This window comes from Cyprinodon tularosa, unplaced genomic scaffold, assembly GCF_016077235.1.
Source record: "Cyprinodon tularosa strain WSP-4 unplaced genomic scaffold, ASM1607723v1 ctg10, whole genome shotgun sequence".
Lineage (NCBI taxonomy): Eukaryota > Metazoa > Chordata > Actinopteri > Cyprinodontiformes > Cyprinodontidae > Cyprinodon > Cyprinodon tularosa.
Genome location: NW_024037782.1, coordinates 262843 through 289606, shown reverse-complemented (window position 1 = coordinate 289606; position 26764 = coordinate 262843). Strand labels below are relative to the sequence as shown.

At 36.9% G+C, this 26764-nt stretch overlaps 1 protein-coding gene across 8 annotated transcripts in view; it reads left to right on the top strand.

Moving 5' to 3' along the window:
• Window positions 1-4493: 4493 nt before the first annotated feature.
• Window positions 4494-26764, top strand: part of atp2b2 (ATPase plasma membrane Ca2+ transporting 2) — a 105524-nt gene continuing 83253 nt past the window's right edge. For 6 of the 8 annotated variants that reach the window (XM_038290626.1, XM_038290475.1, XM_038290400.1 and 3 more), the window contains exon 1: window positions 4494-5577. In XM_038290626.1, coding sequence (XP_038146554.1) covers window positions 5379-5577 — 199 coding nt within the window. In that variant the 5' untranslated portion in view covers window positions 4494-5378. The remainder of the gene's footprint in view (window positions 5578-26764) is intronic. The other 2 variants (XM_038290127.1, XM_038290559.1) reach the window with 1 other exon arrangement.

The following is a 26764-nucleotide window of genomic DNA, read 5'->3' as shown; positions in this document are numbered from 1 at the left end:
ATGAAGGGTGATGTTTTTACTTCATATGTCATTTTTGGGTAAGATCTCTTGGAATCTCGTCTCTACACATCACTTTAATTTAAACACGGAGTGCAGACAGCTTCACAAGCTACTTACATTCCCATTTTGATAGGGCAAAGCTTAATAAAAACAACCATACATCTTTGAGAGCAGATGTTGTTGAGTATCCAGGACAGTATCATAAACCTCCTTCCAGTGTTCTTATATTCAATCTTGAAATAGCAAATTCAGCAGATTTCAGGGGATTAATAAGTAAACGCTCTTGGCATCCTGCTCTGTGTTTAATTTTGTGTTATTTAGTCATTGGCTGTTTTACGTTAACCTATGAATGCACAAAAGAATGTGTGAGCACATTTTTAGTAACTGCATGTCATCAGACAGATCTACAGACGTTTTTAATGGCAAGGAATGATATGCTATATATGTCTTTGGTGACCTTTAGGCAATGCAGTTCTAGAGGTTGATTATGGAAGATTCAGCATAAAGGTCTGCCCTGGCAGTTAAAATTACCACCAACATTAACTGAAGCTGTTTAGGTACAGCATACGTTCAAGCTGAGCAAAATTCTAGTCAGTTTCTTGTTAAATAATTGGGGGCAGGCAGAAAATATTAGCTATCATCTTTGCAAAATGTTTAATAGTCTTATAGATTTAAGAAAAAGCAGGATATTATATTGAAGCTGTAGGATGGTTAAATACCAGCATGTGAATATTTATCCGCGATGTAGGCACAGATTGAAAAGGTGATTTTCTGGTACAGATGCCAGGCTTTTTTGACAATTACTGTATACCCAACAAATCAGCAGTTCTGTCTACCTCTGATTCAATCTGCAGCAACCCACTAAATAACACAACTTGATGATTTTTTGGAGTTTCTGTCATAAGTTTGTGTGAAATGTGGACAAAATGAAAATAGTATTTTAAAATAGACTCAAAATTGTTTAACTCTGGAAACAGTTGTTGTTAAACACTAAAGATGAAAGTAATGCGAGATATACAGAGTGCTGTGAGATCTATCAATGTGTCATATCATCAGTGTTATTTCCTAAAAATATATATTTAAAAAATTTAAGGGATGTACTTACTTTTGTAAAATACTGTCTAAGAAGGTTGTGATTGTTGGGGTTGCAACATTGTGGCTTCGAAAGAACCTCAAAGTAGAACCATTTACAGATGACAGATAAACACTTTAGTCACTGCAGGGCTTAGCAGAATACAAAACTAGGGTGCTTTGATTCCAGGTCCCCCTCTGTGTGGGTGGGGGTTGATAAAGGGCAACAGTGAGGCAAAGGTTCACTTTGAATAATAATATTAATGATGAACCTTTTTATAATCTGATGAAGACTCTACTAGTATGGCGAAAATAAACCATATTTGCAAGCTGAAATTAAAGATTCAGGCTAAACTAGTTTATCTTTAATAACTAAAATGAATTTAATAACAACAGATAAACATGAATATAAGACAGAAATTATTTATAAATTCCTGGCGGGGCTGTCCTGAAGCACTCATGCTAGTATACATGGATCTGGAGTAAGAGATTATGGTTTTTACCTGCAAGAGGATGAGTAGCTCTATAATCACAGCTGTCAGGATGTTATATAAAGGCTAATATTGTACAATTATAAGATTTGGTACATGTGTTTCTGGTGAAAATCTACAAAAAAGTCCCTTGGAGCCATAGTTAAGCCCCAAAGGAAGTCGGCCATTTTGGATCAAAAATATAATTTTCTCTTATTGACTCGTGTAGTGTCTCAGCAAACTTCAGCCAGAGGTTTGAGTCACAGAATTTAAATTTGCTTAGCATAGACTTTAAGCATAGGGGATTAAATTGATCAAAATAATTTTACTACATTGAAGCATATGGGCCCAGCCAAGCATCGCAATCTGACCTCTTGTAGTTATAAAAACATCATTGTTTTATAACTACTGTATTCAGAGGAGTACATTTTTTCTGTGTTATCTTGGAACATCATTTGGCAAATACAGATGCCTATTTGAAGATATCAGAGTAGCCCAGTTCCAAGGCAACAGGAAGTCTTGTGTTTTACTGTTGGAAGCCCTTGTTGTTCGCTGCTTGCCTATGAAACAAGAAATAGCTGGAACTACTGTCAGGAAGGTTGGATGTGGACCACATTGGCATACATACATAGTGGTGCGCTGGTCCTGCGGTCGCGATAGGCTGAGCAGCACTGAGCTGTGAGGGCCGCCCAATGCCGCTTGCGACTTTAATATTGTAGCTGGTTTTGCAGGCGATTGCGACCTGTTTTCTGCTGTTTTCTATGACTACTGGCAATAGTGTGTGTTCAGATGTGCACATGTCATATATATCTACACATAGGGGTGGACCTCTATTACCCCTTTCACACTGGCCGAAAAACCCATTTAAACCCGGGAACAATCAGCTTTTAGTGGCGGTGGAAACAGCTCGCTGACATGTGTCAATCCAGGTCAAACAACTCTGTAAGGGACCCACACTAAAATTGCCTTGGCTCTGATCAGTATGCAGTGTGAACACCAGAGCTGACATGCTAAATTATGTAATGACATGGAGGGCAAGGAACGTATCTGACATCATCTTGTCGTTAGCATGTTAAATAACAAGGCCAAACAACTCTGCTTGCATTCGAGAAACATGGCATAGCACTGGCAAAATAGAGATTTGTGAGCTCCCTATGATCCGCACAGAAGAAGAGATTCGTCTCCAGATTTCAAACACGCTCTGGCTCCCGTCTATGTTGCCCTTCATTGTTTAGGCTGGCTTTTCAGTCAAATGGAAAAATAGCTAAAAGCCAATTGTTAGCGGATCAACCCAATTTTGTAAAACCCGGGTTTTCGTTGTGACAGAGGCTAGTATGAGTGATAGTTTGGTTTATACTCTCCACATCGAACAGGCTGAGAGGGCACATGCAGTAAAAGTGACACTATCATGCCACCCCTTCCTCCAAAGTAGGGAGTCAACTGTTTCTTCTATTTTTTTCTGCATTTCCACTTGTTTTTATCCCTGCCCCACTGTGGTTTTTGTGAGTACTGCACCTACATCCGCATCAACTATAAAAGGGTACAGCTCTTCTCTGGACTTGTGCATGGCATGCTCAGACCAACGCAACAACCCAACGCACGGGTATATCTCAAACTATACAGAGCACACAAAATTGTAGAGGATTTAGACTTAGACTTTAGACTTAGACAAATTTTATTGTCATTTTGTATACACTGCGTGTATACAAAGCCAAATTTCGTTTAGTACATTTGGATGAAAAAAATGCCATTGTGTTGTAAAAATAGCAAATGACAGTATCAGTTTGTTTTCATAAAATAAATACTTACTATAGTTTTATTAAATTCAGAAAAATTGACTTTTACCTCATTTCCCACTACCTGATAAAGCTGTTTAACCCTGCAAACAATCGGCTTTTAGTAGAAGTAGAAGCAGCTCACTGACCAGTGTCGACTCATGTCAAATGACTCGGTAAGCGTTCCAGGTTAAAATCGCTTTCAAATAGTTCGGCTCTGATTGGCCTACAGTGCCAACATCACACCCGGGTCGACCTGCAAATTTTCTTGAATGTGGAGAATGTACGTCACAACATTGCGCCATTCCAAAAAAAGTAAAAAAAAATAAAATAAAAATCCACTGGACTTTGTTTCCAAGGTTGAAGACGTGTGGGTTTTTTTAAAAACCTTTTTTGGAATGACTGTGACCTGAATGACTGAGAATCTTCACCAGCAACATTGCACCGGTCGCTTCTGATCTTACAAGCCAAAAAAACTCTGGTTACACTTGATAAACATGGCACAGCACTGCTAAGAGGGATTCAGATGGCCAAAAGAGCCAAATGATACAGCACCCTTACTATGCCTTGGCTCCCTTCCATGTTGATCTCCATTGTTCACTTTCCTGATTTCTGTAGCAGTGGCGTTATGATTTTTAGCGGGTCGAAATAAACTGTGCTAACCTGCTAATTTCAGTTATTAGAAAATGAATCTAAAGAATTTATTAACTTGACTATCTGGTAGGAGGTGCAAAATGATCCTATTAATTAGTGGATTGAGGTTATCAGTATTATCTTAAGTTTAATCTACAAAGGTTTAGTAATTATGGTATAGTGTTATTTGTTCTGTCTGTCAATATGGAGTTAAACAGATAGTAGAGAATGGTTTGAACTTGAATGGTTTGAGTTATCTTACCTCAGTGGAGTGTGCCTCTTAAATTTTCCGGTAAAAATATGTAGTGGCACAATGTCTGTGCAGGTTAACTGATCTGCATTCATTAATGCCAAGAATTAAAAGAAAACAACATTAGGGGAATGTGTCATTGAAATAGAATGGCTTCACATAAGAGGTCGCTCACTGCAGAGTGAAGTAGCAGTTTACTTACTGGTGAGACAGCAGCATCAGCTCTCGGCTCAGCCCATCCTCCCTGTGACAGCGCAGCGTTACGTTCTGCATCTCTGCTCTGTCGTCAGAGAAGCCCCAGCCTCCCACCCGCGCACAACTCCTCTCCTCTCTGCACCAGAAAGGAGCAATCTCATATCTCCGTCTCTTTTATGTCCTCGCTCGTTCTCTGTCAGTTAGTGTGTGTACTCAGAATGAGGTTAGCAGCACCAGCAGCAGCAGTAGATAGAGACAGCAGAGGCACAGTTACTACAGCAGCCAGGAGAGGCTGTCCTTCAGCTGTGCACCATCTACTGCTGCATTCACCCCTGCCCTGAGAACACAACGCTCATTCCTGTGCTCTCTCTGTGTTTCTCCCTGCTCCTTCTCTCACCTCTCCGAATTCATTTCTCGAATTCGACTCCCTCTCTTTTCTTTCCCTTTCTCTGTAGCAGTGATGGGGAGGACCACCATGTAGAGACTGAGAGGCAACAAAGGCAAGAGCAGAAGAGCAGTAATGGAAAGCCACACATGGAGTGGGTCTGGACTGCAGCCGTGGTGAGCCTGAGAGCTACATGACTTGAAACCACCATCATTGCCCTTCTCAGGACCTAACCACTTGGGCTGTCCAGCACTTACCTGGATGCTCCCCATTTGTGATTTGCAATCCCCTTTTCTTCCCCTGCACTGTTGCTCTCTTTCCTGTGCTTTAATTTTCTTCTTTTTTGCATCTTTTTTTTCCTGTTAAGATCCGTTTCACCTGAAATATAGGCTTCTCCCCTCTTATCTATTTGGATTCTTGTCCTTTTTTTGAACATCTTTATCCCCAAGAAGCACTTGCTCTTTATTCCTTTTTCAGTCATTGTTGCCTGTTAGAAATTATTTTTAGATTTTTTTAATCAGACTGAGCTCTGTTGTGCAATTCTTCTTCTTCTATAAGCAATAACAAACACTAATCCAACTGACTTGAAAGCTGAAAACATGGGGGACATGTCCAATAGCGATTTTTATGCCAAGAACCAAAGAAAAGAGAGCAACCATGCGGCTGGCTTTGGTTGCTCTGTTATGGAGCTGCGATCGTTGATGGAGCTTCGTGGCACAGAGGCAGTGGTCAAGCTCCAGGAGGACTATGGAGCAGTGGAAGGACTCTGCATGCGATTGAAAACCTCACCCACTGAAGGTAAATGCATGCTTCCTACCATTCCACATAAAATACATATATTGTTGTTGTTTTAGTGTAATATTTTTGATGCATAATTGTTTTTATCTCTTGATATACAAAATATTTGCTAGTGTTAGAGAACATTATTTTATCAAAACCTGGGGTAGATGTAATGTAGAATTTTTCCTGAAGCATTTTTGAGAGTACGTAAGCACCGCATAATTATAATACATGAGGTTTGGGGATCCGATTTAAGGACCATATATACATTTTGTGCTGTGTAGCTAGTGTGAAATCTCTTTAGTATGCACAGAAAAATCTCTGGACAGTTTAGCCCACCTAACTCTCCCTCCCCATGAGAAGGATCCCACCATCTCTTGTCATCTTCCTTTTCAGCCAATCAGGTGCAGACGGTAAAATAACTGTCCAGGTGGGATGATAAAATGAATGTGGTAGAAATCAAAGTGATAGAAAAAAAAATCATTTATTTTTTTTCATGTTTTTATGTGCAAAAAATATAAATATGTATTTAATATGAAGTAGTTAAGAAATGTATGTTAGCATAGGGAAGACAAATCAAATAGCACACTTGTAATTCTATCTATTCTATTCTATTGTAACATTCAAAATGTTACAATTTTATATGCCAGGTCACCTCTAGCCAATTTATCTTGACTGTATATTTTAATAATCACACTTACATAATTGCTATAGTGTGATGCTTGAAATAATTACGAAGTTTGAAGTCTGACTTGCAACTTTAGTTGTGTAACTTTGTAGTATGGCCATGACAGAACAGGACAGGTATATCCAGAGATGATCATTAAATCCCTAAAACGCTATGAGTTAGGGATTTCTGACTTCTTCTGATATCTTATTAAGCAGACCATCTTTCATCTTTAATAATGTTATTAATTAATGTCAGCTGGGCATTTACCCACTGAGGATATCATTTTAGTACATCATACATTGCTTAATATCTAAGTTAGAGTGCTATAAAATAAAATAACAAAAGCAATTCATAGACTCGACAGCTCCATCTATCTATCCATCCATCCATCAAACCATTCAACCATCCATCCTCCCTCTATGGGGGCTGGTGCCTTTCTCCTGTAGTCGATGGGCAAAAGTTAGGGTACGCTCTGGACAAGTCACCAGCAGGCTTTGATCAGATCATCGAAGACAAACTTCAACTGGTTCTTGCATGTAGTGAAATTATTTATATTTTCTAAAAATAGATGTGCAATATTAAGTAAAGCTGAATCTTTGATGCTTGGTAAAGGGCAAAGTATCAGAGTTTTTGAAATACCAGAAAGATTTAAATAAAAAAATAAATAAAATACAACAAGGTAATGATGACATGTGACCCAATTAACAAAAAAGGTTTTGCGAGCAAACAAGTCAACCTGCCTGCATTGGCATCACAATCTTCTGACCTAAATTACATGAAACTTGTGATGTGAGCTAAACAGAAAGGAAAAAAAGGACATAGGACTAAGGATGATCCTGAAAGAGTGCAGAGTGGAATAGGATAACCACTTTCTGTGTGTCCTAATCTTTCTGAACATTAGAAAAAGAGGGCTGAATACTGCCTTGTTTGTACAGGAGATTTGTACCAAGTATTGACTGCAGGAATGCCAGTAATTAGACTAACAGGGATTCTGTTAAAAGCAATAGTTGAAGCATGGAGCAGAGAATTTAAGATGTGAAGCTCAAATTGAATTCCTGAACCAAAAATAAACTGGCATATGGAGTCGGTCACCAGGAAGTTTGCTCATCTGTCTTCAACAGTGATGGGACTAACGGCGTTGAAACTAACGGCGTTACTAACGCCGTTACCTTGTTTTAGTAACGAGTAATCTAACTAATTACTTTGACTGTAACTATAACGCAGTTACCATTGCAGGCACCCCGTTACTGCGCGTTACTCAGGTCGCACAATGAACCTTTTTTCATGATAGGACTCGTGCGCAGCTGCGTGAAGCTGACACCCCACCCACGTCAAAAAACTCTGCAAATAGACTGAATGGTTAATGCAACGTTAGTGCAGATTTGTGCAGAAAAAAATATTGTTTGTTCTACTTTTGTTTAAGAGATATTAAAGATTATTTTTTTAGGTCATCCAGAGGTGCGCGCCTTGTCATGAGAGAGGGGAGGATGAGATTCCGTCTGTCAGTTGGGTAGGTGGGTGTTTCTGCTGGTGGGTGTTAACGTACAGCACAGACAGAGAGATGGAGAGTGAGGATGACTCCAGCAGCAAAACAGCGTTTTCCACATGGAAATACCGGTGTTACGTCGAGCTGCGTTTCCCCATCACATAACGGTTTCCTCTGCATCTCCACACAGCGCAGGCAGCAAGAGTCACCGCGCAAGCGACAGGAAACGCGCATGCTCGCTAAAGGCGCGCAACAGTCGCTCTGTGCTCGCGCCACAGGAGAACTATGGAGAGCGTGAACGATCAAATTAACCTGACAACAGCCAGAAATGATAGCCTGTATGGAGAAAGGGAGAAATCTGGATGGATGGATGGATGGATGGATGGATGGATGGATGGATGGATGGATGGATGGATACTCTGCCTTCTCAACCTACTGTATTTTTTATTTTAAACATTATTTGATGGCCTTTGTGGCAGGGATGGAGATCCATATTTTATGTCACACACAGAGTATACATCTAGATAGATAGATAGATAGATAGATAGATAGATGTTGCAGTATCTATAACAACCCAAACACACAGGATTTCAGAATTAGACATCCCCAGTTATTAATTTCATATACTCACTGGACCTGAATGTCCTGTTATAAAACTTCACATCGCGTTCCCCCTGATGTCATTTACGTTGAGTTGCAATAAATGCTAAACTGTCTGCAGGTTCTTGTCATTGTCGTCCGCTCTATTCAGCTGGCTTTGGAAACACAGGCGAGAAGGTGGGGGCCGGGTGGTGAGGTTTACGGGGGCGAGAAACGCAAAAGTAACGCAATAGTTACTTTTACTAGTAACTAGTTACTTTTATTGTGGAGTAACTCAGTTAGTAACTCAGTTACTTTTTGGGAGAAGTAACTAGTAACTATAACTAATTACTTTTTCAAAGTAACGTGCCCAACACTGGTCTTCAAATGCAACAAACACAGCAGTACCACTGTTAGTCACAGGGGAATTTGACTCACTATATATAAAATTAATCAGTTAAAAAAAAATAAAAGAAGAAAGGGACAAAAAATGGCACATAGTGTCAGAATATTTCATTGCTACACAGCCTCTGCCTTGCATTTTTAAGTCTCTTTCTAAAAATAATCAAGATGTCCTCTATCGTTGTCCTCTATTGTAAAACTTTCCGTCAATTTTAGAAACCAGGTTTAAAAATCTCTCTTGGCTACTCTGCTTAACAGGTTCAGAGAGGTGAAACGTTTTCCAGAACACTTAATGTCCAGTTGCCTAAACTGAACCTTTCAAGCCTGACCATGATCTGGATGCCTGAGAATCTTCAAAGATATGTTATGTTGTTGTTTAACAAAAGTTACACAAAGTGTCAACATTTCACAAGAAAGATGGTGTGTTCATCTTTTTTTTTTTGCTAAGTCTGTGTTTTTAAAATAATTTGTTTACATTAATACATAATACATTAATCATAATGTATTATCATAATCCAAATTGATTGAACTTGCTAAAGAATATGCATTAGTTAAATATGACTAGCCATAATCTCTTTTACCCTCGACTGCTTCACTGAGCTGGTATAGAGAGCATAGACAGGTTCAATCAAATGTAGTAGATGGCAGGCCACAGCACATAACAGTAGAAATCAAACTCTCCTTTTTATCACATCCAGTATGAAGGCCAAAACACCCAGCACCCAGTTTAGCATCCATTCAACTGAAAATCAAAGCATTAACATATGGTTAAAATAAATAGGGCCATGCAGTCTGCTCCTGATTCACTCCATCAGTATCTGCATGGTTCTGACCAGGGTAAAGCCCTGGTCTATCATGGTCTGACCTATGCAGTGGTTAGGCCTACGCAGCAACTTGAAGGAAATGTCATGATTCCTGCAGGAAGAGAGACACAGTTACAAAGGAAATTACAGGGGTTTGTCTCCATATTGATTCATCTAGAAACAGCAACACACATTTTGTTCACATACAGTGAGGCCAAAAAGTATTTAGTCAGCCACTGATTGTGCATGTTCTCCTACTTAGAATAATGAGAGAGGTCCATAATTTTCATAGGTAAACTTCAAATAGGAGAGACAAAATGAAAAAAATAAATAAATCCAGGAAATCACATTGTAGGATTTTAAAGAATTTATTTGTAAATTATGGTGGAAAATAATAATTTGGTTACCCAGCAAGAGTTCTGGCTCTCACAGACCTGGTACTTCTTCTTTAAGAAGCTCATCTGTCCTCCACTCATTACCAGTATTATTGGCACCTTTTTCAACCTGTTATCTGTATAAAAGAGACCTGTCTACAGCCTCAAACAGTAACACTCCACTCAACCATGGCCAAGAGCAAAGAGCTGTCGGAGAACACCAGGAAGAAGATTTTAGACCTGCACCAGACTGGGAAGAGTAAATCTACAATAGGCATGCAGCTTGGTGTGAAAAAATAAACTAAAGCAACTAAATACAAGACCACTGATAGTATCCCTCGATCTGGGGCTCCACGCAAGATCTCATCCTGTGAGGTTGAAATGACCATGAGAACGGTAAGCAAAAATCCCAGAACTACACCGAGGGAACTGATGAATGATCTGCAGAGAGCTAGGAACAAAGTAACAAAGGCTACCATAAGTAACATAGGTTTTTGGTAAAAACCCAACTCGTCGTGTTTGAATGAAGAAGAATGCAGAGTTGCATCCCAAGAACATCATTCCTACTGTGAAGCACTGGGGAGGAAACATCATGCTCTGGGCTGTTTTTCTGCAAAGGGGATAGGAAAACTGATCCGTGTTGAGGGAAGAATTAATGGACCCATGTATCATGAGATTTTAAGCCAAAGCCTCCTTCCATCAGTGAGAGCCTTGAAGATGAAAGGTGGCTGGATCTTCTAGCATGACAATGATCACAAACACACTGCCTGGGCAACGAAGGAGTGGCTCCATAAAAAGCATTTGAAGGTCCTGGAGTGACCTAACCAGTCTCCAGATCTCAAACCAATAAAAAAATGGTGGAGGGAGTTGAAAGTCCGTGTAACCCAGTAACAGCCCTGAAATATCACTGCTCTGCATGGAGGAATGGGCCAAAATACTAGCTGCAGTGTGGGCAAACCTGGTGAATACTTCCTGGAAACCATAGACCTCTGTCATTACCAACAAAGGTTATGTTACAAAGTATTAAGTTGAACTTCAGTCATTGACCAAATACTTATTTTCCACCATAATTTAGAAGTAAATTATTCAAAAATCCTACAATGTGATTTCCTGGATTTTTTTTTTAAGTAGGAGAACTTGCACAATCAGTGGCTGACTATATATTTTTTGGCCCCACTATATAGCAAGTTGGGCAGACTTAGACATGCACAAATGATAAAACATTTAAGCAGTACACTTACTCATGGTAGAAGCATACTCCTAAACAGTGATGGGACTAACGGCGTTGAAACTAACGGCGTTACTAACGCCGTTACCTTGTTTTAGTAACGAGTAATCTAACTAATTACTTTGACTGTAACTATAACGCAGTTACCATTGCAGGCACCCCGTTACTGCGCGTTACTCAGGTCGCACAATGAACCTTTTTTCATGATAGGACTCGTGCGCAGCTGCGTGAAGCTGACACCCCACCCACGTCAAAAAACTCTGCAAATAGACTGAATGGTTAGTGCAACGTTAGTGCAGATTTGTGCAGAAAAAAATATTGTTTGTTCTACTTTTGTTTAAGAGATATTAAAGATTATTTTTTTAGGTCATCCAGAGGTGCGCGCCTTGTCATGAGAGAGGGGAGGATGAGATTCCGTCTGTCAGTTGGGTAGGTGGGTGTTTCTGCTGGTGGGTGTTAACGTACAGCACAGACAGAGAGATGGAGAGTGAGGATGACTCCAGCAGCAAAACAGCGTTTTCCACATGGAAAAACCGGTGTTACGTCGAGCTGCGTTTCCCCATCACATAACGGTTTCCTCTGCATCTCCACACAGCGCAGGCGGCAAGAGTCACCGCGCAAGCGACAGGAAACGCGCATGCTCGCTAAAGGCGCGCAACAGTCGCTCTGTGCTCGCGCCACAGGAGAACTATGGAGAGCGTGAACGATCAAATGAACCTGACAACAGCCAGAAATGATAGCCTATATGGAGAAAGGGAGAAATCTGGATGGATGGATGGATGGATACTCTGCCTTCTCAACCTACTGTATTTTTTATTTTAAACATTATTTGATGGCCTTTGTGGCAGGGATGGAGATCCATATTTTATGTCACACACAGAGTATACATCTAGATAGATAGATAGATAGATAGATGTTGCAGTCAGTGTTGGGAAAGTTCTCTTTCTACGTGAACTAGTTCAAAGTTCAGTTCACACATTTTAAAATGAACTAGTTCAGTTCATAGTTCACAATTCCAAAAAACGAACTAGTTCATAGTTCTTTTTTTTTCATATATTGCTCAATTACACCATAGCCTACTGTAGAACCACAGACAGCAATTATTTTATCAGTTGTAACTCTGAAACTGTGCGTCAGATTTCATCTTCATATCCAGTTTTGAATCCTTATCCAACCAGGGTTTACATTAGCATTGAGGGGACAGCATTTCCTCATTGTTGATTTAACGCTTTGTTGCTGTCCAGTCACTTCACACTAGTAGCAGCTGCAGCTTTCACCTCTACAGTATATTCTCAAAAACATCAGGAAAAATGTGCTGCTTGAATGGTCTTTTTTATGAGGAATTATTAAAAGAAAAATAGGAAAGTAGTGCACAAGTTTATTTTGACAGTGATCTTACCTCATAGCAAATGTTTTTTTTTGGTTTTTTTTTTTATAATTTTTTCCATTTGAAATTCCATTTCAATACATACTAAAAAGGAATACTGGAATCCTGGAAAATTATACCAGGCAGGTTTAACAAACAAGTTACATGGATAGTAAAACCCTCAAGAACAGGGGTCTTCTATGTTTTCCAGACCAAGGACCACCAAACTGATGGCGAGATGGAGCGGGGACCCCCTAACTATATATATTGTATGAAATTGTGTCCTATAGTCACTCTATTACAGATGGAGTAATGTAAAGAAATTAATTTCTCCCTGGGATTATTAAAGTTTTTCTGATTCTGATTCCTGGTTGTTGTGAAGGAAACGGTGCCCAGCTTGAAAGAGCTCCTGTGTGTCGCTGAATGTGTGCATTGATGACTGAAAGACATCTTTTGTCTCCATTTATCTGTTTACTACAGTGTGTTGATTTCATGTTAATGAGTATTTAAAGACATTTCAATTAGTGGGGGGAAAAATTGCAGGGGGGGAATATAAAAATATCAACTAACCATGCAGACCCTCATGCAGTACCTCCGTAGACCCCCTAGGGGTCGCGGATTCCCTGTTGAAGACCTCCGCTCAAGAAGATTTTACTAACACAAACGGAGGGACCAGGCTGAGGTAGGAATTTAAGGTTACTGAAGTGCAGATTTTTTTACTGAAAGCCGGCGGGCAAACTTGTTGCCATCATCCTCACCGACCACCTGGTCATAAAACTGTTTTAAGTGATCATACTGCTGCTTTGTCGCCTCCACGGTCTCCTCCATGCTGCTGTGGCTTCAACGCTGCATTTTTTTTTGATGACGCACGCGGCTGTAGGCTACGACGCTGGTAGCTGGTGTTGCCAGATTGGGTGTTTTTCCTGCTACATATTAAGGCTTGTTTACGGTGTGATTTAGCCGGGGTTTCGCCTGGAGGACTCTATAGAAATCTGGCAACCTATTGAACGGAGTTGAACTGAGAGAGCGTGCCGTTCACAGACGCCAGAATGAACGAGTTCACAATAACGTTCATCAGGCAGTAATACAGTACGTTCAGTTCACGTTCGCCCAAAATATGAACGAGTTCATGAACTTTCGTTCAATGAACGCGTTCAGGCACAACACTGGTTGCAGTATCTATAACAACCCAAACACACAGGATTTCAGAATTAGACATCCCCAGTTATTAATTTCATATACTCACCGGACCTGAATGTCCTGTTATAAAACTTCACATGGCGTTCCCCCCTGATGTCATTTACGTTGAGTTGCAATAAATGCTAAACTGTCTGCAGGTTCTTGTCTTTGTCGTCCGCTCTATTCAGCTGGCTTTGGAAACACAGGCGAGAAGGTGGGGGCCGGGTGGTGAGGTTTACGGGGGCGAGAAACGCAAAAGTAACGCAATAGTTACTTTTACTAGTAACTAGTTACTTTTATTGTGGAGTAACTCAGTTAGTAACTCAGTTACTTTTTGGGAGAAGTAACTAGTAACTATAACTAATTACTTTTTCAAAGTAACGTGCCCAACACTGCTCCTAAAAAAATAAAGTTAAACAGTGATGGTCTTTTAACTTGCTAGAGCAGCAACTGCATTTATATCTTTACTGTCTAGTTTGTTTATACTGGTAAATTTCAGGTTCAAACCCCTCTGAGAGTAATTGACCTCATGCAGCTCATGGTCCATAGAGACAACATATCTATAAAACGTTACCCTGTGATGGACTTGTTACCTGTCCAGAGTGTACCCTTCCTCTAGCCCCATACATAGGTATACAGACTTCATGGAACAATAATGATACATGTGGTTTACGTATTCTGCAGAAGATACAATTTTTTAAACTTCAAAGGTGATCATAATAATGCCAGCTGCCATCATCTGTCTGTTATTTGTACCTCATGAGGCAGAAGTTGACTGTGAAGTGTCCCTTCTCCAATTAATGTATTAGCCTTTGAGGCAGGAAAGTTAACAAATCTGAACTAAGAAAAAGGCAACATGTTAAACCTTTACAATGCTTAAGAATTTCACAATGACATTTATCTAGACTTGATGGTTCTAGAGAAAGAGCAGATACAATTACAACAATTAAAATTTAAACGTAGAAAATACTGCTTTGGTGTTTTTTTTTTATTTTTTATTCATCTTTGTAACCCCTTTTTTGTACTGTATACCTGGACCCAGGATTTAGTTATTTATCTGTCACCTTATAGATAACAAGGAGGTGATCTCTTGGCTTGTTTCTGTCTTTTGTTTAAAGCTAAGCTGTCAGCCTACATTGTAGTCTACTAGAATGTGCTGTGAATGTAAGCTAATTCTATTCTAAGAGGAAAAAGGTCAACTGGTTGGTTTTGAGAGTATGACTTTTTCCTAAAGATCGATACTTAATACTGCAATAAGTTGCAATATATATTTTGGTTTGCCACATTGTATTGACAATAGATATAAAGGCATGACTAATCCTGAAAATTTTGGATGAAGAAAAAAACACTTAAGCCACTTATTTATTGGCATAATAGAAATGGAATAGTTTCCAGGATGGTAGTACATAGGTGACAGTTTGACAGTTCCTTCTACATTCTTTCCATATGTTTCAACATATATATATATATATATATATATATATATATATATATATATATATATATATATATATATATATATATATATATATATATATATATATATATATATATATATATATATATATATATATATATATATATATAAATATATAAAACAGTGAATCCTTCAATACTTTTTGAAGTATTCATTACATTTATGGATGAAGAAAAAAACAATTAAGCCACTTATTTATTGGCATAATAGAAATGGAATAGTTTCCAGGATGGTAGTACATAGGTGACAGTTTGACAGTTCCTTCTACATTCTTTCCATATGTATATGTTATATATATGTTTATATATATATATATATATATATATATATATATATATATATATATATATATATATATATATATATATATATATATATATATATATATATATATATATATATATATATATATATATATATATATATATATATGTTTATATATATATATATATATATATATATATATATATATATATATATATATATATATATATATATATATATATATATATATATATATATATATATATATATATAAAACAGTGAATCCTTCAATACTGTTTGAAGTATTCATTACATTTATACATCCAACTCCTTACTGTTTTTATCTCACCATCCTTCTCCTTTTTTCATACCAGTTTTTCAATGGAATTCAAACAAGATTATGATCATATTGTTAATGCACTGTTACAGTACATCCTTTTTTAGGCTAGCACTGACAGAAAAGACATGCTTGCAGTTTAAATAAAATTTATACTTTAAACTCATTTCTAATCTAGTGTTTGTCTCCTCTTCCCCATCATTGGCTACCTTTGGGCTCATCTGTTGCCCAATGGCCTATAAGTAATATCTTATTCCCTTGGCCTTTTTTTTTAAGGAAAAAAGTTTAAAATGTGCACACCAGTTCTACAAAAGTTTTAAATATTTGCACATTTGTTTGTTAATATATGTTTGTTGATAACATATTTGTTAATTTATGAGCTTTAAAATAGGGCACTCAGAAATGCTTTCCAAATGCAGGACTGCATGTCCTTGTAAAAAGAATTCAAAAATGTCCTTACTTCCTAATCCAGCAACTGCAACTTGATGCACTTTCTTTCTATATTTCTGTTCCAGTAGCTTAGCACTAAGTCGTGCATAACTTTGAAGTTAAAGGAAAACCATGTTTTTTTTTTTTTTTTTTTTTTTTAGTTTTTAAGGATGAAACTCTGAAAAAGGTAGGAGGCATTTTAATTCAGCCTTGTTTACTCCGTTACCCTTATATCAATTGTAGTATAACTTATAATAGGGATGCACTGATATGAAAATCTGAACGGACACTCAGTTTTTTAAATGCACATGATATGATTCACTACACATTGGAAACACTTTGTAAAGGAAGCTGCAGGGGAAGTCACCTAAATAGGGCCCATTTAACTGTGCTGCATAACGTCGCAGCATCAACTATATGCACTAGGAGATCTTTTTCCCCTTTGTCTATAGTTTTACAGATCTGTTCATGGGAAATGTTCTTTGTGTTTTCTGCTGTTAATTTAATTATTTTATAAAGTTAATTATAATAGTGTCTAAGATTATTAGTGTGATAAAACTACACATTTTGGTGCAAAACTTGTTCAAATGTATTGATATGCTTCTTTTTTTCTCAATTTTGCATATTAAAAAAAGCCCTTCAGAAAAGTCAGGGCGTGAAGAAACTCAGGTTCCAATTAATTGATAAGATCAATCAACTTTACATTAACTAATCCTATAATAACTTCTATCGCACTTGAGCAGTGGTCTGCAAACTTTTCTTGCTGCCCCAATCTTTGGTCTACTAAAAGGTTTTCGTTACACATTAACTTCTTACCTTGTGAAACATGTAGGTTGCAGCACCATCCCTTTGGGATTTTTTTTTTCTTTAGCACAGACAAGGTAATGGATAATGAATGGAGACAAATAGAAGGCAATCCTGGAAGAAAACCTGTTACAGGTTGCAAAAGACCAATTTGGATTGAAAAATATCTGTGTGTTAGAATAAGCTAGTCAAAGCTCAGAACAAATTTTTGAGTCTATAGCTTAAGACTTGAAACTATATGTTCACCAATGTTTTCCTTCAAACAAGACTTAATGGTTTTTTAGAGAAGAATATGCAAAATAATTGGAGTCTATGTACATAGTTTTGCATAATCACGACATATCAAAACATTTCCATCTATATATTTATTTCTCTCATCGTTGTATACTTAACATTAATGTAGTAAAAAAAAAAAAAATGAGTAGATCACATCTGATGCTCTTCATAAAAAGTCTTTCATCCAATGGTAATGATCAACTCAATGACCAACCCTGGCTGAAAGTGCTTAAAGTTTGTTGTGGTGTGTGGTTGTAATATAACAATTGAAAATAGGTTTAATGGAATGTTCACACCAAATGCATTTCCAGCAACTGGAGTGATCAATTTACATTGTCATTTCAATGTAGAGGTGCCCTAAGGGGTGCAGCAATGCAAAGCGATGTGATGGAATTTCTTCTAGCGACGCGAAAGGAATGGAATGGGTGATCAGAGAAGACTAAGATTTTTTTCCAATGTGTGAATGTACTATAAGATATTTGAATATTTTTATACACCGCTTAGAGCAGGGATGGATATTTCCATAGGTATGCTTACAATACCTCAAAATAGATTTTGCTGTATATTTTCCCACTTGTCCCACTGTTTAGAAGGCCTGTCTTTCACCATCCTTTTGTATTTATTATCCTCTCAGACCTACAATAAAGGCAGCCAATTTGGACACTAAGCTTCAGTGACATTTTACTGTGGTCAGAATAGGCCTCTTTTTACAATGCAGGGGCAAAGGCAGAGTAAGTACTGAATAGGCATTTAAAGGCTTGTCTGAGAAACAGCCATTCTGAATGAAATGATTCAATTTGTGGGCGCTGGCAGTGTTGGTGTCTATGCTGATATTATTACAAAATGAGAGATGTTTAAAGAAATTCTTACAACTCATTCCCCTAAGAGATATGTGAATTGTTTATCTTTTTAGGTATCTTAAAACCTATTTTTTTTGTGTTATGTTGAAATATTTTAACCTCCTTGTCGTTGCAATATTCTGGTATGCATGTTTACTAATCCTAAATCACAAATCCCTTGACTTCCTATCTACCCCTGTACCTTTCAACTTCTTCCTTTGGTTAACTCAGACTTCCTCCCCATCACCTTTTCACTTGCCCTTTACATGCTTCTATTTCCCATCATCCTTAACGTGCGACATCTTATGTCTTCTTCCTCTCCTCCTTTGTTCCCATTTCTATTTCAGTGTGCTGGTCGGTTGCTGGTATCCCAATGGGCCAGCGTGCAGTGTACCCTAAATAGACCTGCTCTACATCAATAACCTTCATCATGTCTCCCTTCTACTCTTGCATCTTTCACAGTGTTAGATACAATGTGAAAAGATGCTAGGAAAGTAGCACACCTACCTGAAAAAGTAGCACACCTTTTTCATGTGACCTTGACTGTGTATTTATATTAATATAACTTTGGCAAATTAAAGAAAAGACTTGGATCCAAATTATTCTATTGTCACATCTAAGAAGCAATTAGAATGAAAATGTTTATGCCTTGTCTTTTGTGTTGTTGTGCCATCACAATCATAACAGTCCCTGGAGTAACACTTGGTGCATTTTTTTTTTATTATATAAATTTTTTGATGGCTCTCATGCTACCATTTCCTAAATCGTACTTGACAGCATTTCATTTAAAATACACTGACAATGCTCTTATGGAGAGTTGTTGAGTTTTCAGGATAAGTTAATATGTAATCTATCTTAACATCTGAATTGAAATACTAGAGCAGATGGATATTTTTTGGATCTAGAGCGTTTCCACTACAACATGTACCTTTGCTTTTTTTCTCATGGTGTGTATGGTAATATGTATAACCACACAGGCCAATTTATAGTAGAATATTTTCAACACATACCTTCAGGTGAACTAGTTGGATATTGTAACATTCCAAAAACATGATATTTGTTGTTCCACATGGTTTGTTGAAAAAACATTTTTAAATTTCCCTCATGACTCTCATGATAACACCTTCCTTCCACCTTCCAGATGATGTTAACAATCTCTCTCTTTAAATGAAAACGATCAGTTGATAAGAGGTTAATATTGCCTGATAAAACACACAGTCACCATAAACAAATGTTTAAGAGAGCACAGTGGCATTTTAAGTGCATTTGAACACATAATCTGATATAGATTTAAAACTAATGCCAAATATATGCTTAATGGTACAGAGGACATTTTTTCCGGAAGTATATAAGAAACATGCGCAACACTAACCTACCTACTCCTCTATCTTTGTTTGAAAGAATCTTCTGAATACACTCTAGTCTTATTTCGTTGCTCTCTGGCCTTCCTTAAACTTTAGAGACAGTTTTCTTCTTATGACTCTTAGCCATTTTCAAAGTTGATAAGAGCAATAGAGCTGCCCTAAAAGACTAAAATTGAATCTTACTGGATACATAAACATATTGGTGCACAACCAGAGGCAACAAAGACATCTCAAAGATTGGCATGTCTTGCACATAACAACAATTCACATAAGAATATCTATAGTTTACACCGTCATCCAGCGCCTTTAGGAGCGTAAGGGTGGGAGCACCTTTTTTAGCCAATCAGTGAGCTGTTAATTAGCTTCTTACTTACACATCTCTTTGATTTTGTTCTTTAATACTGCTTATTTGCTGCTAAAGTGAACTGTTAAGTGAACCGTGTTAAACAGGGAATGATTATTAGTAATTTAAATAAGGAAATTATTTTAAGATTTTCTTTACCAGGGGTGAGATTAAAGTAAAATGTAGCTCATAAAATTGCCTCATCAATACTATTTTTCCTGCCAGTTTGATGCTTAGAGAATGTTTCTGTAAAGTGTGTCACTCTGTCTGGAAAATTGCCTAGAGAAATGTCTTGTGTTTCACTGTGATTGCTTGGTGGTTTTTCCTCCGATAAATCTGCTTCGATCAAGACTATGGATGTACATATCAAATCTGTGCTGAGGGCTGAGAGCTGCCTACTCTTCTGCTAAAGACATGCAGTGTACAAGAGCTTTAACGCTGGTGCAGCTTCAGGTAGCCTCTCATAGAATTTCCTCATGAGGTTGTATTGTTACTCAAAGTTTGTTATGTTGTCCATGGTGGACACCACACAGTATTCCTATTATTTATGACCAACTTTACCTCAAATACTTAACTGTCCCAATTTTTGTGAAAAAAATTGCGTTACACATTTGAAAATGTACTGCTTTTTTGAACACATTTTACATTTCTTCAAATCATAACACCTAACTCTCCGAATTCTTCAAGAAATAGACACCTATGAATGATATATTGCATTTCCTTCACAATCACATTTTATCTCAGGGATCCTGGTAACAGCTTTGCAAAACAAGGACTGCTCCCCAGATGCTACAATGAAAACTGCATGAATGTGGATTTCTTTAGTTTCCAGAGGCAACATTTAGAGAGCATTCAATATATTTTAACATATTTTATTTATTTTTTTTTGTATCTAGAACTTCCAACTTAATGTTTTCAAAATGTATTATATCAAATAACTCCTCTCTCCCTCTGTCAGCCTACATGCTTAGATTAAACTTTTTTTTCTCCCTTAGAGGCATTCACAACAGGTTTAAGAAAATAATGATATTGTTTTAGAAAGCTATTTTATATCTGGCATTGATCTATAATTATATATCTTTCGCCTTTCTCTTAAACTCCTTTCCTTTCAGAGTCATTGAGTTTAATTATAGATAGTTTTGAGCATGAACAGTTAGTAATAAATATTCATAAGCAGAGCTTTTAATGTATCTCTATATATGTAAGACTAAGAGAATTAACACCAAATAAAAAAAAAATATATATTTTTTTTTAAATTGAGTATATTAAAATAGGACAACAGAGGCAAAAATTCCTGATTATTTTTGATGGTCGTTCTTTAATAGTGGATGGCACTTTTTGATTTGATTTAGTTTCAAAGAGCTACAATGTAATTAGAATTTTTTTTAGTTCTGGTCCATATTCCTTACTGGCTGCCCAAAACTGTTGCTTGCCAGCAACCATTAAAAATCAAGAAGAAGAAGGAGACATAATTATAGACTGATTAGTAAACACTTCCACATCAATCCTGTCCTCAATCATATGATTTGATATATATATATATATATATATATATATATATATATATATATATATATATATATATATATATATATATATATATATATATATATATATATATATATATATATATATATATATATATATATTTATGCAAGCTGTTCTACATAGTCATAACAGCAAAGTTGAGTAGCGTTAAGAATCTGTCAACGCTTTAGTGTATGAAGTATTTTAATGGATCAATATAAATGATGCTTCTGTTAATGCAACAAATTATGATATCTGTTTGATTATAAACTACTTATGGACTGTTTTTTTTCTCTGTTCAGTAGCAAACTAGTTAGTAGCTATGGCTAATGAGAAAACAGGTAATGATAATCCTTTGTGGTGTAATGGGAAGATGAGTCAACATATATTCAATAATCCACAGCAATGGCATCTCTGCTATTGTATTCCTCACCATTATCATGCTTCTGCTGTACTGCTGTGATGTGCTAAACTTTACTACACAGTGGTGGAAAGGTATTTTTTACTCATTACTTCATCTGAATTACTTTAAAAAAAGCTTGGTCTCTTTTATTTCTTAAAATGTCTCCATTTCATCTTCGTCTCCCTTTTCCCTGTCCATGTGGAAAGAGTTCCCATACAGTACACGAGTTCTTTCCTACATCATCTTTTTTCTTTCCCCAAACTGCATTATTAATAACATTTTCTCTTGTCTTTTTTTTCTTGAATTTAGTTTATATCCCATTTGACAAAACATTAATGTCTTCCATCTGATATTTACACACATTTTGCTGTTCTATTCTTCATTGTGTTTTTTTGTCGATTCTTGTGTGTTTCTCATCCCAACCTTTCTGTCTTTGCATCGTTTTCTTCTTTCATCCATCCTTCCCCAATGATCAGACTAATCACGTCCTCTAGTTGCGGCACCTCAAGCATGTTCCCCTCTGACGCAGTCTATTTAATCTCTGTCCCACAAGGGATCTCTCACATGGAACTGCAGTCTCCTTAATAAGGACAATTTTTCTTGCCCTGCAACTCCTCAGCTCCTACTCTCCTCCCCCACTGGTGTCTGTCTTTCCCTTTCCTTCCTTTCCCTTGTGACTCTGAAAAGGGGCTGGAAGAAGTGAAAGAGGAAGCATTGAGAAAAGGAGAAAGTGATGGCTCTCAGAGGACAGATTATAAATGATACACAGCCATTTTACTCTGAGTAGAACCACTGTGGGCAAAACCACAGTGCACACTCACATAAATACATTGCCACTCACACAGGTGATCACAATAGTGTAGATGCAATGACCTTGAGGGCGACTTCCACAGTAATTTAACAAAGCAGTCAAAAATATATATTTTTCTACTGTAATATCACAATCTTGATTTTATCATCATCTCTACATAAAACATTCTTTTTAAAAGGTAAAATAGATAACAGGAATTAGATCAAAGAACACTTCTGGAAATAATTAGTATAGCAGACATTTTATTTTAAGTCCACACAAAATCTGTAAGTTCCATCTAGCTTTTTGATCTCTTGCTCTTTTATCTGGCTCAGATAACGACGGCCGATAAAGTAATTTACGCATATAGTATAATAAAATTATCACAACAGAGTATGGTTGTTTGCAGAAATCAACAATGTTTGAGTATGCTTTAAAATATTTTCTGGAAAGAATAAAGATATTTTTTACTGTTATGCTTTAATTTGTATTAATGTGCAGTGATGTCACAGCTCACCACGCACATCAGTTTTAACAGCTTTGTAAGGGTTTACTATGTTTAAAATCGTCATTGGAATCAACAACAAAAAACTGTATGAAATTCAGTTAGAGCCATACTAATAAATTTCATTTTAATTAACAACATTTTTATCAAATGAAATTATTTGATAAATTAGTTTTCAAAACCAGTGGGTTTTAACAGTGATTGAATCGTTAGATAGAAACTTTAAATATGTATTATGATGATAAGACAACAATATATACCGAATTTAGTTGTAGACGCACGCGTCTGTATATGCTTTCATACTATGGTCCATCCGTCCATACAGATGAAAAGGTCTTGGTCTTTATATGCTCTTAAATCTTGCAAACATTTAAAAAAGATTAAAGTAATATTTAACAAAACTGTTTTTCTATTATATCTATATGATGAGGTGTTCAATTAATGTTTGTGTCAAGCTTCGAAGTTACTATATTTTAGTGCAAATATGTTTTTCAAATCCTACATCTAAATACTGAAAACATGTTTGTATAGTCACTCTGAGATATAGTCAGCCATTTTACTTTCTTTGGTTCTTCTGAAATTTCTGATTTGAAATGTCAATAACTATCTGAGTAAATTCAACTTAATCAGCTAATTTTAAATTTAAGTGGAATTATCTATTTTAGATTTTAAATGGGTATTCTCTACATTCAGTCAAATTCAAATAAAAAATATTATATTAATCCCAAAGGAAAATAAGATAACGATCCTTCATAAAATGTGCTCTCAAAAAGTGTGTTCAGAATACTTTAATTGCTCATTATACTTGAAGCATGTACAGTGCTGCATGGAAATGAGACATGCGGACACAAGATCTGCAGCTTGCCACTCTGTATGACTTTTCCCCTTGTGCCTAATACTCTGGCTGACTATATGTGGACATGTCCTGCATAGGCTGCAAGCTTAAAACACCACACAACATGTAAAAACAGAAAACAGTTGTTTTTAACAGTTTTTTTATGGAGATTTTGATCAGCATATTCTTTCACCAGTGGACACAGACCATGGCACTAAAATGTAACAATCACCTTTAAACTAAGTCACAATATCTACATATTTTTGACATCCCCAGAGCTGCTGATATAGGATCCCTAATACTTCTGTGAGTGACAGCATTAAATTTACTGCTGTGTTAAAGTGTAATAACTTAGGCTGCATTTATATTGACTTTTACTTCAGAATACTGTTATGTAAAAAACACAAAACAATATTATGTATTAAAAAGTGCTTATATTTAGAGCAGTTAAAATTAATTCTATGCTATTTTAATACAGATATCGCTGTGTATTGTTTACACAATACACTTTAAAATACAAGCAACACGCCTGGCTGGGTAATATCTATTAGCAGATATAATTTTTTTTTTTTGGTAGAATATGGTCACAAGGTCTGGCAAAGACTCAAATGGTTTTGGGGCTGGTCGAATGCCTGGCTTAGTCCATCTATCTTTCTCCATATTATGAGAAACCTTAACTTTAACATACAACAGACTTTAGAGACACTTGGGATTCTTCCAACTCTCCTTGTTTTAGTGACACTTTTAAAAGGTAGTCAACGAACTGAGAGTTCTGCAAGGACCTAGACCTAGTTCAGTATGCAAGGACCTAGACCCAAAAAGAGTTTGATGGAAAAATATGTTAAAATATGTTAAAAAAATATATTATATATTATATTTTTTATAAATGTATAAAATATTTGAAAATGTTTGTTACAATTACTGGAAGCAGTTTGCCTAAGTAGGCTGCTTAAAATTCACACTTGTAAAGTTCTTATCTATCCTTATAGATTAGATAAAGTACATCAAAGTTTTGGTCTACAGAAATGAATAATCTTAGTAGAAACTTGGTACATGCTGAAGAAAAACCAACAACCTGGAAATAAATTTCAGTCACATGCGTTACAATAACGATTAGATATATACTGGTTAAACAAAATAAAGGGAACGCTCAAATTAATACATCTTAGGTCCAAATGAATGAAATAATCTCGTTCAATGTGCCGACCACAAAATCACACAAAATTCATTAATGTAAATCATATTTATAAACCAATAGAGGCCTGGATTTGGAGTTAGACACAAAATCAAAGTGTAAAAACATACCACAGGCTGTTCCATCTTTGATGTAATGTCATAAAAACAGGTCAAAATAAGGATCGATATTGTGTGACATCCACATGCCTGTAAGATCTCCCTACAATGCCTGGGCATCTTACTGATGAGGTGGTGGATGGACTCCTGAGGGATCTCCTCCTAGACCTGGACTAAAGCATCCATCAACTAATGGACAATATCTGGTGCAACATGATGTTGGTGGATGGATTGAGACATGATATGCCAGATGCGCTAAATTGGATTCAGATCTGGGGAATGGATGGGCCACTCCGTAGCTTCAGTGCCTTCATCTTTCAGAAACTGCTGACGCACTAAAGCCACATTATATCTAACATTGATCTGCATTAGTGGGAGCCCAGGGCCAACTGCACCAGCATATGATCTCACAAGGGGTCTATGGATCCAGTATTGGTACCTAATGGCAGTCATGCTTCTTCTGGTGAGCACATGTAAGGATATGCGGCCCTCCAAAGAAGTGCCACACTATTACTGACTATGACTGCCATCAAGCTAAAGGATGTCGCAGGCCGCAGATTGCTCTGCACGGTGTCTCCAGACAGTCATGTCTATCACATGTGCTCAATGTGAACCTTCCTCTGTGAAGAACACAGGGCACCAGTGGTGAATCTGCATGGTGTTCGGCTGCAAGCACAACCCCCATCTGTGGACATCGGGCCCTCATACCATCCTCATGGAGCTGTTTTCTTAACGTTTTTGCAGACACATTCACATTTGTGACCTGCTGAGGTAGCTTTGCAGGGCTTTGGCAGTGCTACTCCTTTTCTTCTTACACAAAGGCAGAGGTAGCAGCCCTGCTGCTGGGTAGTTGCCCTCCTACAACCTACTCCACATCTCCTGGTGTACTGGTCTGTCTCCTGGTAGCGCCTCCAGCCTCTGGACACTGTGCTGACAGACATAGCAAACCTTCTTCCACCATGAATGTGAAAGCACAACGAACATTTAAAAGTGACCACAACATCAGCTAGAAAGCATAGGTACTGAGAAGTGGTCTGTGTTCCCCACTTATTATCCTACTTCTTTATTGAGTGTGTCTTGCTAATTACCAATAATTTCCACCTGTTGTATATTCCATTTGCACAACAGAATGTGAAATGGATTGTCAATCGGTATTGCTTCCTAAGGGTACAGTTTCATTTCAAAGAAGATTGATTTAATTCAAATTATATTGTTTTGTTTATTTGTTGCCTTTATTTTTTGAGCAGTGTATCCAGCCTTTTTCTTTTCGATTCTTGACACATTTCGGTAAAATTCAGATGAGATTCGTACAAGGTGTCACATAAGATGTGACATTTCACATTATTATTAAATAATTGCTTTGTAGCTTATTGCAAATGGTAGAACCATAATTACTTAAGTATTACCAATGTGTTCTGAAATATAACTTATTGAACTTTCAAACATGTATGGTGCCTTATATGGGTCTATTAAGCAATAATGGATTTATAAACTAATCAGTGAAAGTTTGGTTATCACCTTCATGTCTTTATAAAAAGAGAGGCAAATATTTTACCTTTCATTATGAATACACACAGTGGAAAAGCAGTAACGATTCTTAGAATGATCGCCCTGCGATGAGTTATGAAGTGC